The sequence below is a fragment of the Mustela putorius genome, unplaced genomic scaffold (assembly GCF_011764305.1).
Source record: "Mustela putorius furo isolate JIRA1106 unplaced genomic scaffold, ASM1176430v1.1 tig00537350_pilon_pilon_pilon, whole genome shotgun sequence".
NCBI classification, from domain to species: domain Eukaryota; kingdom Metazoa; phylum Chordata; class Mammalia; order Carnivora; family Mustelidae; genus Mustela; species Mustela putorius.
This window is the reverse complement of record NW_025422471.1, coordinates 27670022-27687650: the sequence shown is the minus strand read 5'-3', so window position 1 is coordinate 27687650 and position 17629 is coordinate 27670022. Positions and strand designations below refer to the sequence as shown.

Below are 17629 nucleotides of genomic sequence, written 5' to 3'. Positions count from 1 at the left end.
CCTGATCCGCCCCTGCGACACTCGGGACGCGTAAGTCGCGTGTGCGTACGTCCTCACGTCACTTTTGTGCGACGGGCCTGCCTGTTCAGGGCTTGCGTCTTGGCGGCCCCGTGGAAGGTCCGCGTGATCTTCCGCAAGTGAGCCCCGCGAGTCCGGGGAGGGGGCTGGCGGAATCCAAGAAATTTTCTTTGGACGCAGAGTGTTTCGCGGGGCAGGTGAGGCGGTAGGGAGGTGAAGGAGGCTCCCAGTGGGGGTAGTTCAAGCTCTGGTCGGGCCTTCCTTGGAATCTGGCGTGCTCCCTGGGGCTTCCCAGTCTTCACCGAACGGCTAAAATTCCATAACTAACCTCTCAGGATCCCCGCGATTTAGCTTCGATGTACATTGGCCTCTTCTGCGAGCACATCCTCTCCTCCTGTGCACCGTTATTAGCGCGCATCCCTCCAAGGCAGGTGGGCAAATTTCCACCTGTCTTTGCTTATGATGTTCTCTCGATTTCCAGTGCTGCCCTTATCCCCCGCGCTTGTGCCCATCTTAAAAGGTCAGTCTGTTTTAGAATTAGACATCAAGACCGGGTTGAAATGCACGCTTTGAGTCTTTCTGGGAGCCGCCCGGTTAAAATTAAAAATATGTTTCGAGGGCGCCTGGGTGGCTCAGTGGGTTAAGCCTCTGCCTTCGGCTCAGGTCATGATCTCAGGGTGCTGGGGATCGAGCCCCGCATCTGGCTCCCTGTTCAGCAGGGATCCTGCTTCCTCCTCGCTCTTTGCCTGCCTCTCTGCCTACTTGTGATCTCTGCCAAACAAATAAAATCTTTTTTAAAAATCTGTTTGAGCTCTTAGTATTCTGTACGTTATTTGTAGCATATATTTGATATTCTGCTTTGTATTGTAGTATCTGTTATCAATCTACTCTCAGTTTCTCCGGCTCTCACCTCTCCCTAATCATCTTCCTAATCATTTTCACATCACTTCTTGCCTCCACGCTTTTGTGTCATGTTCCCTCTCCTTCATCTCCAGTGCTGTCACTCTCTTTAATCTGGCAAACCACTACTACTACTCCTCACTTGTTTTTGTTTAAGATTTTATTTATTTGTGAGAGAGCGAGCGAGGTCACAAGAAGGGGGAGCGGCAGGCTGCGGGAGAATGCTTCTCCCCACTGGGCAAGGTGTTCCGTGGTGTCTTGATTCCAGCACCTTTGGGATCATGACCTGAGCCACACAGGCACCCGTACTCCTCACTTGTAAACTTTAGGAGCTTTAAAGTGTTTCTCTCAAGGCAGAGTTATGTATTCCTTTGCCAATATTCTAGTAAGGGGTGGTTTTACAGTAAGGAATGGAAGCCCACACATTAGATTTGGCATGGTGACCATTTTCCTTAGGCAGCCAGTGAGCCTAGAATGGTTTTTACAAGTGAATATTTGCATTCTGATGATAGGAAACACTAATCTTGAACCTAAAATAAGTGAAATGTTTTTTCCTTCATTCAAAAATCTCATTCTTTTCATTCATAACTACAAAATTGTTCTCATAATTATTTGGGGGGTTTTGTTAGTGTAAAATTGAGATTTTTTTTTCTTGCTTGCTTGCTTGTAACTACATGATACTCTCCATTTTGCCTATTGGTCTGCAAAACCTAAGATAGTTATCATCTGGCCCCTTTACAGAAAAAGTTTGTTGACTCTTGATGCGTAGCAGTATTCCTATTATAGACACCACTTGTGCCTTTAATTTTATATTTTTCTGTAGAAATCAGCACAGTGCCTACTTTCTTTCCCCACGTTTTCTTTACACACTTAAAAAAAATCTTCGTGATATGAAATGTTCAGTTTTGTGGGAAAAAGAGATTATTACAAAGTCAGTGTTACTATGCACAGAGACAGAAGTATGCAGAATGAAGTAGGATTAGGAGTTGAGAGAAGTGTGGAGGATGTGATCCTTGAGTTGAGCTTTAAAAGATAAAAAGGAAGGGGGTATGTAGAGATCATTCCTGGCAAAGTGGATAAATGAGCAAAGACAGAGAAGTAAGAGAATAGTGTGTTAAAGGGAATAGCAAAGAGTGAAACTGGAAAGGTTGGTAAGGGCCAGATGAGAAGCCCTGTTAAGGAGCTTGGACCTTTCTTTTCAGGCAGTGTTGTGCTTTGTGCTGGATATACTGGGTAATTAGGTCTTGCTGATGTCTATTTAAAAGATGGATGAAAGGGGCGCCTGGGTGGCTCAGTGGATTAAGCCGCTGCCTTCGGCTCGGGTCATGATCTCGGGGTCCTGGAATCGAGTCCCGCATGGGGGTCTCTGCTCAGCAGGGAGCCTGCTTCCCTCTCTCTCTCTCTCTGGCTGCCTCTCTGTCTACTTGTGATTTCTCTCTGTCAGATAAATAAATCTTTAAAAAAAAAAAAAAAAAAAGATGGATGAGGGGGTGCCTGGGTAGCTCAGCCGGTTAAGTGGCTGCCTTGGGCTCAGGTGGTGATCCCAGGATCCTGGGATGGAGTCCCGTATGAGGCTCCCTGCTCAGCGGAGAGCTCACTGCTCCCTCTCTCTCTGCCTGCCATTCTATTTGTGCTCTCTCTCTCTCTGTCAAATAAATGAATAAAATCTTTAAAAAAAAAAAAAAAAAGATGGATGAGGGAGTCAAGGGCCCTTATACTGCAGTATTTGGGTAGATAAGATCTAAGGGCAGTGGAACTTGGTAGAGTGGACGTGATAAAGTTTAAGGAGGTAAAATAGCAGATCTTGTTAACTATTTGGATGTTAAAAGTGAAGAGGAAGGACAAGTCAAGGCCGAGTCTTCTGCTCATCACCAGCTAAAATGGAGAATATTGGCGTGAGGGGACTGTTTTACTCAACATTGTATTTCCAGAGCCTAGAAGAGTGTCCTGTGCATTGTAGGTACTTGAATGAACAGAAAACTTTCCTTCCTTTTAATTGTTGATTGTTCCATTTCATCAAAAGAATCTTCAGAGTATGTCATACCTATTTATTTTGGTAATAACTTCAAGCGTTTTGGAATAGATGATTTGGATCACTGATAAAATCAATCTCTTTCACGGTTGAATAGTCCTGGAGAGACATTTTGGCTTAATTCCATGTCAGTTAAAAGTTTAAATTTATTTTTATCCTGTTCTGTCATTTAAGTTGGGAATTTAATTTCAGAATTGCTTTATTCTTTATTTTTGTTACTGTTAAACTTTTAAAAGTTAATTTTTATTTTAAGCTTTTACATTTAAACTTCTGCATCAGAATATTAGCTTTTAATTTTATTTTAAGCTTTTAAATTTAATTTTAAGCTTCTCTGTTAGAATATTCTCCTTGTTTTCCTTCTTGGTATTTCTCAGGCTTTCAGGAAGTCAAGACCCTACACTATGTTCATATAGATTAAATGTCATCCTAAATTTAGTTTTAGGAAACTTGTATTTGCACTTTTATCTTAATATTTTCTGTTGTTATTAATAAACAGTCTAAGCCAGTGGACTTCTGCTTTGGCTGCTGGATGGCTGAGCCAGATTTATTTCCATGTGTTGTAAATTGGTTAGTCAGATGTGAGAACATTTGTGTACAGCCTCTGTGTATAGCTGAGTAGATGGTGCAGTCTGGTAGCCTTGTCTGTATTCTTCCTACTTCCTTTAGATTGTCACTTCTGTGTTAGAATTAGATGATTTATTGGTCACTAATCTGTAAGCTGCCACACAGTCTTTTGAAAAGACACAGTGTGAGAATGGAACTATACAGGTTAAAGAATAACATGTGTATATAAAATATTTTCTTTTACAGACATAAAGCAGAGTCACTATAATTATTTGTAACGTCAATTTAACAGTCTAATTATATAAAATTATGGCTGGGTATAAGCCTGCAGCTATTCAGACATATCCTGTACTCGGTGAAAAAATCACCCAAGACACACTGTACTGGAACAACTATAAGGTAAGTGTAGATGGTAATGAGTGGTTTGCATTTGCATATGCTTATTTCCCCAGCATATGTTATACTTTGGATACTCTAGTAGAGAACTAATAACTAAAAAAATCTATCAACAGTTTACAGTTTGGGTGGAAAATTTGATATCTGATATTTTTTCTTGGATGTTTCAAATTAAAAGTCCATGCTTCTGGGGCACCTGGGTGGCTCAATTGTTAAGTGTCTGCCTTCGGCTCAGGTCGTGATCCTGGGGTCCTGGAATTGAGCCCCTCGTGGCACTCCTTGCACTGTAGGAAGCTTCTCCCTCTGACACTCCTGTGTTCCCTCTCTCACTGTGTCTCTGTCAAATGAATAAAATCTTTAAAAAAAAAAAAAGTCCATGGTGCTTAACGATTTTAATCATACAAGTGCCTACCAAAAAATAGATTAAGATTAATGAATGCCAAATGAGATAGATTTTTAAATTTTTCAGTTATGTAAGATTTTTTTTTTGCCTTTCTAAAACTAAGAAAGCCATGATGCAGAATTAGTTCTTCTAGACTACAAAGGCTTAAAAGTGATTTTTCTTTTAAATGAGTAATTAAAAAATGGAAAAAGAGGGGCGCCTGGGTGGCTCAGTCAGTTGGGCGTCTGCCCATATATTTGTTGTCATATATTTACTTACGTCATATATGTATTTACTTTCGTGGCAACTGGGGAAATTTGGATGATGGTAATTGAACCTTTTTGCTTTATTTATACTTCTATATTAAATACATCCTAGTAAATGTTATTAAGAACAAAGAGAAATATCAGTAAGAAATTATGTAATGCTTCAAAGGTCTTATCGATTGTAACTGTTGATCCTTTGTATTATTTTTTATTTTTATCAAGACCCCTGTTCAAATCAAGGAGTTTGGTGCAGTGTCAAAAGTAGATTTTTCTCCACAGCCTCCATATAATTATGCTGTCACAGCTTCCTCAAGGGTAAATATAATGTTAAATTTCTTTTTCCTTTGTGTAGTTATATTTACTACTGATCTTGAGCCATTTGGTTAAATACTATGTTTTTTATCTTTTTGTAGATTCACATTTATGGCCGGTACTCTCAAGAACCTATAAAAACCTTTTCTCGATTTAAAGACACGGCGTACTGTGCTACTTTTCGTCAGGATGGTAGACTGCTTGTGGCTGGCAGTGAAGATGGTGGAGTTCAGCTTTTTGATATAAGTGGGAGAGCTCCCCTCAGGCAGTTTGAAGGTCATACTAAGTAAGAGCCAGAGTTTAAAATTTTTTTATTTTTTTATGGAAGTATAAGTAACAAAACATTGTTGTTTCAAGCATACGTCGATATTTGTGTCTATTGCAAAATGATTATAGTAAGTCTTGTTAGCATCTGTCACCATACAGTTATAGACAGTTGGTTATTTTGTTGTTTCTTTTGTCATCGTAAACTTTTTTTTTGGTTTGTTTGTTTGTTTGGGCTTTGACTAAAAGCATAGAGCAGTTCTGTAAAGATTATGTAGTAATGTATACTTTATTTCCTGGTTGTTCTAAGACATAATCGAAAGTCCTGTGGCCAGTTTGATGGGACTCGTGAATTCCCTAGAATTATATGTGACATTTTAAGAAATGCACGTTTATCTAGGGAAATTTCCTATCTAATCAGGGAGTTCTATGACCAGTCGAGGTTATAAACCACTGATCTCAAAGAACCCTCACAATTATAAATGAGAACTCTATAGGCTACACTCTTTTGAGGTTCTTATTTTAAAGTCAGGTTGGAAGGTTGATTTTTTTTTTTTCTTCTTGAAGTTAATATATTGCTGCTTGATAAATTAAATGACCAGGGTAGTTTTATATTATAATTTTATATCAAGATTACCTAGTTCATTGCTGAAGCTTCTGCTTATTTAAAATCTCAGGTGTTTTTTTAATAGTGTATTATCAGGATGGTCTTTCCCCATCAGTGAAACATTTGAAGTCTAACAAATTCGCTTAACATGATCCTACTATTAATGGCAGGTCTTAGAATTTTGTAAGGAACTATCCATTTTGAAGTTTATTTAATTAAACGTACCTTTGCTCCAACATTTAGAACATTTACTTTTATTGAGCAGTTTTGTAGAATTGTTAACATATTATTAGAAAATGTAATTTTAAGGCTACTAATTGTCTTAACTTTATAAAGTAGGGGTATTTAGAATTTTAAATTGGCTTAGGGACAAATACCTGTTTTAAAGATTTTTTATTATTTTTTTTTTAATTTGACACAGAGAGACGAGATCACAGGCAGGCAGAGAGGCAGGCAGAGAGAGGAGGAAGCAGGCTCCCTGCTGAGCAGAGAGCCCAACGAGGGGCTCGATCCCAGGACCCTGGGATCATGACCTGAGCTGAAAGCAGAGGCTTTAGCCCACTGAGCTACCCAGGCACTCCTGTTTTAAAGATTTTATCTCATAATTTCTTCCTATCATTACTCCCTGAAACTGAGCTTCTTTTTTTTTTGGTTACTTGGGGAAAAGGAGTGTTTTATGTTAAAAGATGCCAGACACACAGTTTTTTTCTTGCTTTTTAATTCATTGATTCTTGATCTTTTAGAGCAGTTCATACAGTCGATTTTACAGCTGACAAATATCATGTGGTCTCTGGGGCTGATGATTATACAGTTAAATTATGGGATATTCCAAACTCCAAAGAAATTCTGACATTCAAAGAACATTCTGATTATGTGAGGTGTGGATGTGCTAGCAAACTGAATCCAGATCTGTTTGTAACAGGTTGGTGAACTGTTTTTCACTTCTTGATAATTTAATTGTGATATAATTTGGTATTGCTTTGGGACTCTTGGGATAGAGTAGTTTTCAAAAAAATTTTATAAAGAAATATGTTTGTTTATCCATTTGTTTTATTTTTTTTTTCTTCTTTTGGTGATTGTTCTTGCTGTCCTTCAGATGTTTTTGGAAGCATCAGGCTTCCCTGAAAACATGAGTGTCAGAACTATAATGGTTTTAGTATTCTGGTTAGCACAGAGCCTCTAGTGGCCAAGAAACAAAAATAATGCAGTGGAGTGTTTGTGGGTGTTTGTGCAGAGGTTCCCAGGTGATTCAGTAGTGACAATAGCTTGGAAATCTGAATAGCTTAAGATCCTGTATAATATAGTGTACTGTATTATAGTATAATGCTTTTTCAGAAAACAGTCAGTTGTACCAGAGAGTTTGGAGTTACTGTATCTTCATGAACATATAGACGTGTCTTTAAAATTTCATCCTTTTCTCCTTTTAAAATTTATATTTGAATACAAACACATACATACTAAGTTTGAGTAATGAAACTCACATAATACAAAAATTGACATTTTAGGGTCATATGATCATACTGTGAAGATGTTTGATGCACGAACAAACAAGAGCGTGATCTCTGTTGAGCATGGGCAGCCAGTGGAAAGTGTCCTGCTTTTTCCCTCTGGAAGTCTTCTGGCATCAGCAGGTATTTTTAAAATTGCTTTATTGTTGTACCTGGGTGGCCTAGTCATTAAGTGTCTGCCTTCAGCTCAGGTCATGATCCCAGGGTCCTGGGATTGAGCCCCATATCTGGCTCCCTGCTCAGCAGGAAGTCTGCTTCTCTCTCTCCCACTCCCCCTGCTTCTTTTCTCTCTCTCTTTCTGTGTCTCTGTCAAGTAAATAAGTAAAACCTTTTTTAAAAAATTGCTTTACTGGTATCTTTGGTCTTGAATCAGTTACTACTTTATCAGTTATTTTTTGTAATTTAACACTCTGCCCTTGAATTGCATAACTAGGTTTTGTTCAACCGAAAAGTAGAGCAGGCCAGCAGTTAGGATTTACTGAGTACCTAATGTGAACCAGATACTGTGCTATTATACACATTTTACCGAGCCTAGGAAGTAGTTCGTTTTCTCCCTATTTTGCAACTGAGGAAATAAATAAAAGTTATTTATTTTGACTAATTTTTCCAAGATAGAGTGAGAGATCTGAAATCCTAGAACTGGAGAGCCTGCATTGTGTATTTAACCAGAGATCTAGGTTGTATTCCTGGCATTCTTACCTAAGAGATCCATGACAGCTTTTGAAAACACAGTTCTTTCCATTCTAGAATCAGGCTTATCTTTTTTCATGTCTCTTGATTGGAATGACATTACCCAACAAATAGCAGTCCTGGAGGAGGATATAATGTGGAATCAAAGGGGGACTTGATACATTTTTTCATCGAGTTGGAACTGAGGTATTTTTTGTTGTTGTTATGTTGATCATAGAGCATTTTCACAATTAGAAGGGAAGACATAAATTGGTTTTTTTCACTCATCAAGTCAAAATTAATGCATTGACAGTAGAATACATAAGTAGTATATATAATTTATAGCACATATATGGCTATGTGTGTAGCCTTTTTTCCCTTAATTTTAAAATCCAAATGGAGGGCGCCTGGGTGGCTCAGTGGGTTAAGCCACTGCCTTCGGCTCAGGTCATGATCTCAGGGTCCTGGGATCGAGTCCCGCATCGGGCTCTCTGCTCAGCAAGGGAGCCTGCTTCCTCCTCTCTCTCTCTCTGTCTGCCTCTCTGCCTACTTGTGATCTCTCTCTGTCAAATAAATAAAAATAAAAATAAAAATAAAATCCAAATGGAGGGCGCCTGGGTGGCTCAGTCATTAAGCATCTGCCTTCGGCTCAGGTTATGATTCCAGGGTCCTAGAATTGAGCCCCACGTCGGGCTCCCTGCTCAGCAGGAAGCTTGCTTTCCCTCTCCCATACCCCCTACTTATGTACCTGCTCTTGCTGTCTCTGTCAAATAAATAAAATCTTTAAAAAAAATCTCAATATAAATTACCCTGTTTTATACTTTTTCCCCAGTACCTATTTAATTTCAAAATAAATTGATAACATTGCCAAATGTATCCATTTTTCTTGCTGTTATTTTGAGAAATGGAAATAAGTTCAAGTTGAATAGGGAGGATGGACACCTGTATGCTAATCTCCACTGTGTCACTAGCTAATTGTATGACCTTGGGCAGTCCCTTCAGTCAACTCTTACAGACTTTGGAAATGAGAGTTGGGACAGGATCAGTTGTTTTATTTATTTTAAAAGATTTTATTTATTTATTTGACAGACAGAGATCACAGGTAGGCAGAGAGGCAGGCAGGGGGAGGGAAGCAGGCTCCCCACTGAGCAGAGAGCCCAATTCGGGACTCGATCCCAGGGCCCCGGGACCATGACCCGAGCTGAAGGCAGAGGCTTTAACCCACTGAGCCACCCAGGCGCCTCGGATCAGTTGTTTTAAACTATGCTCGCTCATGAGCTGCCACATGTGGTGAGACAGGGACTATGAATTGGCCTACAGGCCCACTTTCCTTGTCAGGATAGATGAGACCTTTGCTCCCCCCTCTCCAACTCATTCTTCTATTTTACCTTTAGACATTTGCTTAATATTTCATTGAAATAAAACATGTGGGCTCCTGGGTGGCTCAGTTGGTTAAGCAACTGCCTTCGGCTCAGGTCATGATTCTGGAGTCCTGGAATCAAGTCCCACATCAGGCTCCCTGCTCAGCGAGGAGTCTGCTTCTCCCTTTGACCTTCTCCCCTCATGTTCTGTCTGTCTCATGTTCTCTCTCTCTCAAATAAATAAAATCTTAAAAAAAAAAAAAGAAATAAAAGATGCCATATTAAAAGAATTCTTTTTAAACTCGGATTAAATTGCCTTTAAGGACCCTTCTAACTCTTAGAGTAAAAGTTATAGGGAAATTTTTCAGTTTTGTTTGGATTCACAAAATGTTTAGGAAATAGTTTATATTGTTCATTTCTGTAGTGACATAAAATTTCTTTTACACGGTGATCTTAAACAATTTTCTTAAACATTTTTGGTTATACTTTTTATTTTGCTAGGCAGTTCTGTGATATTTACAAATATGCAATTATCTAATCACCAGAATAGTTCTTTGAGGTAGAAACTATTATTACTCTCAGTTACAAACTCAGTGACAGAGCCAGCATTGAAACCAGGCAGTTTTACTCTGGGACCCCTCACTTCACCTCCATGCAATGCAGCGTCCAGTGAAAAATGCTTTTCAAATCTTTAAAATAATGTTGAGGCAGAATTTCAAACTAATTATTTCTTTTTGTAGGAGGCCGTTATGTTAAAATTTGGGACATGCTGAAAGGAGGACAGTTGCTAGTGTCTTTGAAAAATCATCATAAAACTGTGACATGTTTATATCTGAGTAGCTCTGGACAGAGGTTACTTTCTGGGTCACTGGACAGGTTAGCATTTTAATTTTCTTCCTTTATTATTACTAGTGTACATGTATTTACTGCTCGAGAAAGTGAGTTATTTCTAAAGTACTTGTGTTAAGTAAATGTTTTGTTAAATGATTTCTGTGAAAAAAAAATCTTTTCAGTTGAAAATAGTTTTGAGCCTGGGTGGCTCAGTGGGTTAAAGCCTCTGCCTTCGGCCCGGGTCATGGTCCTGGGGTCCTGGGATCGAGCCCCGCATCGGGCTCTCTGCTCAGTGCAGAGCCTGCTTCTCTCTCTCTCTCTTTCTGCCTGCCTCTCTGCCTGCTTGTGTTCTCTGTCAAATAAATAAATAAAATTTAAAAAAAAAAAAAAGAAAGAAAGAAAATAGTTTTGACCTTTTATTCACATATAGCAAACTTTTTTTCTCACCTGACGTAACTTAGTGTGTACTTATATACTTAAGGAATTTTATTGAACCATTTGCACATTAATCTTTTAAAATAGTCTGTGTCATTCCTTGTTTTCTTTAAAAATCTTTATTCTACCATTTACATATTTAGAAATGCTTATAATGAATGTATGTATATATGCTAGCTTTTTTTTGAAATTTAAAACTTCATGTGAAAATTTCTGTACATTTATGTGATTCAAATATTACTACTTTAAGTAGGTATTAGTATTCTGTTAATGTTCTAGAACAGTACTGTCCAACAGAAATGGGATATGAACTACATATGTAATTATAAATGTTTTAGTAGCCACATTAAAAAGGCAAAAAGAACTAGGCCACATTAATAATATATTTATTTAGTTCAGTGTATCTAAAATATCATTTCAATACACAATGGATATAAAAATTATTACCAACAAACGAGAGACAAGCATCCAATACATGTCATGTGATACAGTAATAATGTTTTATAGTCATTGAAGTAAAATATAGATGGTTTAACAGAAAAGTATTTTTATACTACCTCAGTTTTTAAATTAAATTTTAGATTAATTAGGGTGCCTGAGTGGCTCAGTGGGTTAAAGCCTCTGCCTTCGGCTCAGGTCATGATCCCAGGGTCCTGGGATTAAGCCCTGCATTGGGCTCTCTGCTCGGCGGGGAACCTGCTTCCCCTCCCACCCCCGCCTGCCTCTGTGCCTACTTGTGATCACTGTCAAATAAATAAATAAAATCTTAAAAAAAAAATTTAGGTTAATTAAAATCAAGTAAAATTTAAAATGTGGTTCTTCATTTTCATTGGCCACATTTCAAGTGCTTAGTAGCATATGGCTAGAACTATGGCACAGTTCTAATATTTATTCATATTTATTTGTTTTTGGTAATTTTATTTCCATATATCGTATTTTCATTGTTAGAGAAAGCCTTGGTTTTTCAGTATTTTTATTAAAAAGTATACATATTTTATGGGGCTCCAGTCCATTAAGCATCTGCCTTTGGCTCAGGTCATGATCCCAGAGTCCTGGGATTGAGTCCCACATGTGGCTCCTTGCTCGCGGTGGGGGTTCGGGGTGGGGGGGCGCGGAGGGGTCTGCTTCTCCCTCTGCCTCTGCCTGCCACTTTGCCTGCTTGTGCTCTCTCTCGCTGACAAATAAATAAAATCCTTAAAAAAAAGTATACGCATTTTAAAAGCTAGAATATATTTTTAACACGAAGGACTTTATCATGTAAATCTGTAGCAGACTCTCTGAAGTGCTGTTACTAGGCAGTTTGGGGCTCTGTTTTTAGATGTGTCTCTCAAAAATCAAGTGTGAGTTGGCTCTCTTCACAGTAGTTGTCATCTCAGAGTGGATTTTGTCTCCCAGAGGACATGTGGCAATATCTGGAGACATTTTTGGTTGTTGTCACAAGTTGGGAGTGGAGTGCTGCTGGCGTACAGTACGTAGCAGTCAGGGATGCTGCTAAATTGCCTACCGCGCACAGAAAAGCCTCTGCAACTAAGAAGTATCTGACCTGTAGTGTTAATCACTTGATGTTGAGAAACCCTGTGCTTTTGAATCCCAGTGTGCTTTGAAACCTTTCCTTTGTACTCCCAGGTTTCATTGTCAGGTGACAGTGGTTCATGGTCTGTGGTCTGGTGGCTAGTCAAGTCTTTATATAAACATAGCTACTGCTAATAGTTCATTTTTAAAAGAGATTCAGTGATGAATTAGTTTGTAATTAATATTATTAATCATTTTTCTTCATTGCAGTGTAAATTTTAATATTTATACATTGAATTTCTAAAAAAAATTGGAAATTTACATTTTACACTCATTTTCTAGGTAATTTGTAACAGAGCTTTCTTTTCCTTAGGAAGGTGAAAGTATATAGCACGACTTCCTATAAAGTAGTCCACAGTTTTGATTATGCAGCTTCAATTTTGAGTCTTGCACTTGCAGTAAGTATTTCTAATTCTTTTTAAAGCTTTCACTACCCTTGTCTGTTAAACTGAAATGAAATTTTAGGGTTTATCTTTGTGTTTGAATAAATCTTTATTCTTGCCGTATTAGTTGGTGGAGTTAAGACAATTTCTATTATATGACTTGTGCCAGTAATTTAGTATGAATTGAGATTTAGGTCTTGCTCACTGGCATTGTTAACACTAAGGGTAGGATCTGGGGATGTCCATTGTCAAGTTTCACGAGCTGTTGAAGAAGAGGATATTTGAATGCATCATACAGAAATTTGAATTAGAAGAGGAAAAACTTACTACAAATTATTTTCTTGGAAATATTGTGGAAAGTTATGCTATCACACAGATCCTTTTCTAATAAGAGGATGCAGGAAAAAAATTAATTTAGAAGTTTCCCAAAGCGTCATTAACTATATTATTATACAAAGTGCCAGTGATGACATATACCAGGTATAACATGTTCCATCAGTATAATAGTATTCTGGTGGAAAAAGTGATTTATCTAACTTTCTGCATGGATTGTTGTTAGGCAGAGTATCTGATTGAAATTCTTGGTGAAGGTGTGGATTAGCAGAAAACATGTTATAAATGGTGTTTTGAGGAAAAACTAGGGCAAGTGATGGGTTAGGAATAGACTAACTTATTTTTCTAATTGCTCCTTAGCATGAAGATGAGACAATAGTTGTAGGAATGACCAATGGAATACTGAGTGTTAAACATCGGAAATCTGAAGCAAAGAAGGATTCTCTTCCTAGGAGAAGAAGGCCTGCATATCGAACTTTTATTAAAGGAAAAAATTACATGAAACAAAGGGTATTTGTATATTTCTCTCTCTCTTTTTTTTTTTTTTTTTTTTTTTTTAGAAAATGTGGCACCTGGGTGGCTCAGTTGTTAGGCCTCTGCCTTTGGCCCGGGTCATGATCCCAGGGTCCTGATATCGAGCCCCGCATTGGGCTTTCTGCTTGGCAGGGAGCCTGCTTCCCTTTCTCTCTCTCTCTGCCTACTTGTGATCTTTCTTTTTCTCTGTCAAATAAATAAATAAAATCTTTTAAAAAAAAAAGAAAAAAAGAAAATGTGGTTCGTTAGAGTAGCCAGCTCCAACCCTGCAGGTTACTGGAAAGTGTAGTTCACATGGGATTTAACTTTATTTTGCTTTTCTGTACCTTAATTCTTCCTGCAGATTGCTAGATTGGGGAACGTTATTAATAAGTAATGGGGAAAGGACTACTTTAATACCCTGATTCATAACAATGTTACAGTATTTTACCATATTCAAAATAGTGTCTTTGATACACTATCTGATTTGATCTCCTAAACAGCCCTGAACAGTAGTAGAGCCAGTTATGTCCCTGTTTGGCATCTGAGAAGACGGAGATGCAAATAAGCTCTGGTCGATGCAGCATTTCATTACTGGTAGCCAGAGTTGTTGGGACTAGGTCTCAGTTTCTCCCGTCTTTGTTTCCTTTCTTCTAAGTCATACTGCTTGCCATGTGAAGAGAATTGAAATGAGTAATGTTTGCCCAGCATGAGGTACTGTGTGTCTCTTCTAAGTTAAATCATAGGAGAGTAAGAACACATTGATGTAGCAGCAGATCATTTCATTTTCAGTTAGTCTGCATTCTGGACATATGTCCATTATTTATTACACGTTCAGGGTCACCAAGGTATAAAAGAAATCCACAATGAAAAAATTCATTTTGAATGAAACTCTATACAGATAGTGACTTTTCTTTATAAATTTACTTTGTCATACAGGATGACATTTTGATCAACAGGCCTTCAAAGAAACACCTAGAATTATATGACCGGGATCTGAAAAATTTCCGGGTCTCTAAGGCACTTGACAGAGTCCTTGAGGTGAGTGAGGAGCATGTATACATACATACAGTATGTTGTCTGTGAGTGAGTGAGTGAGTGAGTGAGTGTGTTTTAATTTAGACTAATTTTTTAGAGCAGTTTTAGCTTTACAAAAATTGAGGATAAGGTACAGAGATTTCCGATAAACTCTCTGCCCCCACACATGCATATCCTCCCCTATTACCAATACCCCACCACAGTGGTACATTTGTTAGAATTGATGAACCTACAAGGGGCATATTTTTACAAGAATCATTTTATTACTTACCTTACTGTGACTCAAAACTATAAAGATACAAATCTATTTAAATTTGGTAATTGTCAGTGCCACGACTATTATTTTTTCCTGTGCTGTCTTATCTGTTCATATTGACTCTGAAAATTTTTCTAGCCCAGTTGTACAATAAAGACACCCGAGATTACAGTTTCCATCATAAAGGAGCTAAATCGAAGAGGAGTCCTTGCAAATGCCCTTGCAGGTCGGGATGAAAAGGAAATCAGTCGTGTTCTTAATTTTTTGATACGGTATGTTTTATGTCTATGAAACACATATATATCTTGCATCTGAACTTCCTTATCTCAAATGAGAGGCATTTACTTTTAGATTGACCTTTATAGAGAACTGATGGAAAATTCAGTAAATCTGTTTTAAGGATTTTTTTTTCAAGTTGGCAATTTCAGTAAACAAATTTTGTTTCATAGGAATCTATCTCAGCCAAGATTTGCCCCTGTTTTGATCAATGCTGCTGAAATAATTATTGGTAAGTAGTTGTTAAAATGTGAAAAATCCGGGGTACCTCGGTTGCTTAGTTGATTAAGCCTCTGTAAGCTCAGGTCATGATCATGGGGTCCTGGGGTCCTGGGATCAAGCCCTGCATAAGCCTCTGCTCAGCGGGAAGTCTGGTTTTCCCTCTCTCTCTCTGCCATTCCTCCCCCTGCCCGCCCCCCCCCCCGCCCCCCGGTGCTCTCTTGCTTGCTTGTTCTCTCTCTCAAATAAATAAATGAAACCTTTGGGGGAAAAAAAACTGGGATGCCTGGTGACTAAGTTGGTTAAGTGACTGCCCTTTGGCTTGGGTCATGATTTCAGAGTCCCATAATTGAGACCCACATCAGGCTCTCTGCATTGTGGGAGCCTGGTTGTCCCTCTCCCTACTGCTCCCCTGCTTGTACTCTCTCTCTATCAAATAAATAAATAAAATCCTTTACAAAAAACCTTGAAAAATCCAAGTGTGATACAATAGAGATGTCAAATAATGAAATCAAATAGATCACAGTACTTTGTTTTTATCAGTTCTCCAGTAGCAGTTATAAAGAAAACAAACAACCACATAAATCATACCATTTTAAGGGAAGTAAAACGTTTACAGTAGCTCAACTCTGAATTGCTGAGATTAGAGTTACTGTAATTAAACAACTTTTGCTTAGGCATCTACAAAATATTTTTTTTTTAAATATTTTTTACAAAATACCTTTTTTTTTAAACAGACCGTGACTATTTTTTAAGGGGAAAATTAAAGTAGAACTCCACACTGTACTTTCTGTAATTATTTCTTTTTGAAATACATTTATCCAGATGGATTGTTTCTTTTTTGTAAATCACAAATTGTAAAATAAGTACAAATTTTTCAATGTATTTATAGTGAATATTTTTATACTTTGTAACTACTGCTATTCCTTTATTGTTTACAAAGATACTTCTAGTTAATGTGTTTTCCCTCTCTTTCTAGATATCTATCTTCCTGTGATTGGTCAGTCACCTGTAGTTGATAAAAAGTTTTTGTTACTTCAAGGACTTGTAGAAAAAGAGATTGATTACCAAAGAGAACTACTAGAAACCTTGGGGATGATGGATATGCTTTTTGCTACTATGACAAGGAAAGAAAGCACTTCGGTTCTACAGCATACATCTGATGGATTTCTAGAAAACAGGAAGATGGAATCATAGTGTCTGCTTAATGAGACCTATAAGAACAACTAACTTGAAATAGATTTGATTCTATTAACTATTGGAAAGAGAATCTCTTTCTGATACATTAAAAAAAAAAAAAACTATTCACAGAAGCAGTTTTATGGAAGAGATGAATATCTAGAATTGGAGAATAAGGACTTGTTTTAAGACATGGTTTTCCATGTAATACTTTGAATTATTTCATGGTATCTTCGGCTAGAAGATCTCAGTTGTCTTGCTCATAGTATATTGTCCACCTTGGACAAAGTGATATTAATTTTAATACAGCAAAGTTCTGTATCAACATTTAGGTAGCCATTCAGAACTCTGGAATGGGTTTCAACTGGGAATGCTGCCAAAGGGACAGGGCTTTATTTTTTTATTTTGTTCTCCTTTTAAAACAAAAGAAATGGCAAAAGCAAATAAATTTTCTCTTCACTCTGATCACTGTGGGATTTCCATACCCTTGCTGATCTTGCCTCCCTCTCCTTGACGTTATCATTTATCTGAGGTCAGGTGTTCTGCCCCCGCTTGTAATGGGAGTGCATCGGCCCCAAATGTGACATATCAGTGGCCAGCTTTGAACAGCTTAACTCTGAACTAGTTAGATATGTATTGAGAGTGTGCTGAGGCAGATTTGATACCTGAAAATTGTACTCTCCCTTCCAGTTTTTTTCTTCATTCCTTTAATCTTGACCGTCCTCATCAGAACAAGGTCTACATACAGGTAGACCTTATTGGACCATGTTTCTTTTCCTTTTCGAGATGCAGCTTTTCTACCCAGTTTTCAACTTGCTTCAGGTCAGAGGAGTGATAAAATTTGCCATTTTTTCTCATAATAAATAGCCTTTCAACCTAGTATACATATGGTTGGAGCTTATCTTATAGCTCCCCACCCTTCTGTAAACCATTTTCTGTAATCTGTATTTAGGTTTTGTTTCTCTAATCTCCATAATCCTGTGTTTTAGAACTGGAAGCTAGAGTAGCTTGTTTTGAAAAATAGTTGTTTTTTTAAAGGACGATATAAATCATATTTTTATAAAGATATTCTTATTTTCTTCTTATCTTTCTGAGATGTATGAATTCCTGATGGATAGTCACTGGCTACTGACTATTAGGTCACTGATTTCACATTTGCTACCTCTCCCAACTTCTCCCAATTCCTATTCCACCTCAAGTAGTTAATTATCTAAGGAAACATTGCTTGTGGTAGAAGAACCCTTAGTGAAAGGGAGATTCTGTAATGAGAGTCTCCTCTTAAAATTCAGTTCTATGAATTTAGATTTCTTTTTAA

The 17629-nt window shown here is 37.7% G+C and overlaps 1 protein-coding gene across 3 annotated transcripts; it reads left to right on the top strand.

The window, feature by feature from the left end:
• Positions 1-66: 66 nt before the first annotated feature.
• On the top strand, positions 67-16779 carry UTP15 (UTP15 small subunit processome component). Of its 3 annotated transcripts, none has more exons than XM_004766871.3 (14): positions 74-215; positions 354-449; positions 3761-3913; positions 4781-4873; positions 4972-5156; positions 6485-6663; positions 7247-7372; positions 10020-10155; positions 12431-12515; positions 13194-13343; positions 14286-14387; positions 14779-14912; positions 15090-15148; positions 16115-16779. In XM_004766871.3, exons 3-14 carry the CDS (start codon positions 3824-3826, stop codon positions 16330-16332), a joined length of 1557 nt encoding a protein of 518 aa, XP_004766928.1. In that variant the 5' UTR covers positions 74-215; positions 354-449; positions 3761-3823; the 3' UTR covers positions 16333-16779. The 3 variants fall into 3 exon arrangements, with proteins under 3 accessions (XP_004766927.1, XP_004766928.1, XP_044930343.1); XM_045074408.1 differs by having other exon boundaries at positions 354-538; XM_004766870.3 differs by lacking the exon at positions 354-449 and having other exon boundaries at positions 67-215.
• The last annotated feature ends 850 nt before the right edge of the window (positions 16780-17629 follow it).

Excerpts from the sequence above, each read along its gene's own strand:
- UTP15 (XM_004766870.3), top strand. The coding sequence starts at position 3,824 with ATGGCTGGGTATAAGCCTGCAGCTATTCAGACATATCCTGTACTCGGT. Across the intron at positions 3,914-4,780 it reads TGTACTGGAACAACTATAAG|ACCCCTGTTCAAATCAAGGA; the intron begins GTAAGTGTAGAT and ends ATTTTTATCAAG. Across the intron at positions 14,913-15,089 it reads GTTCTTAATTTTTTGATACG|GAATCTATCTCAGCCAAGAT; the intron begins GTATGTTTTATG and ends TTTGTTTCATAG.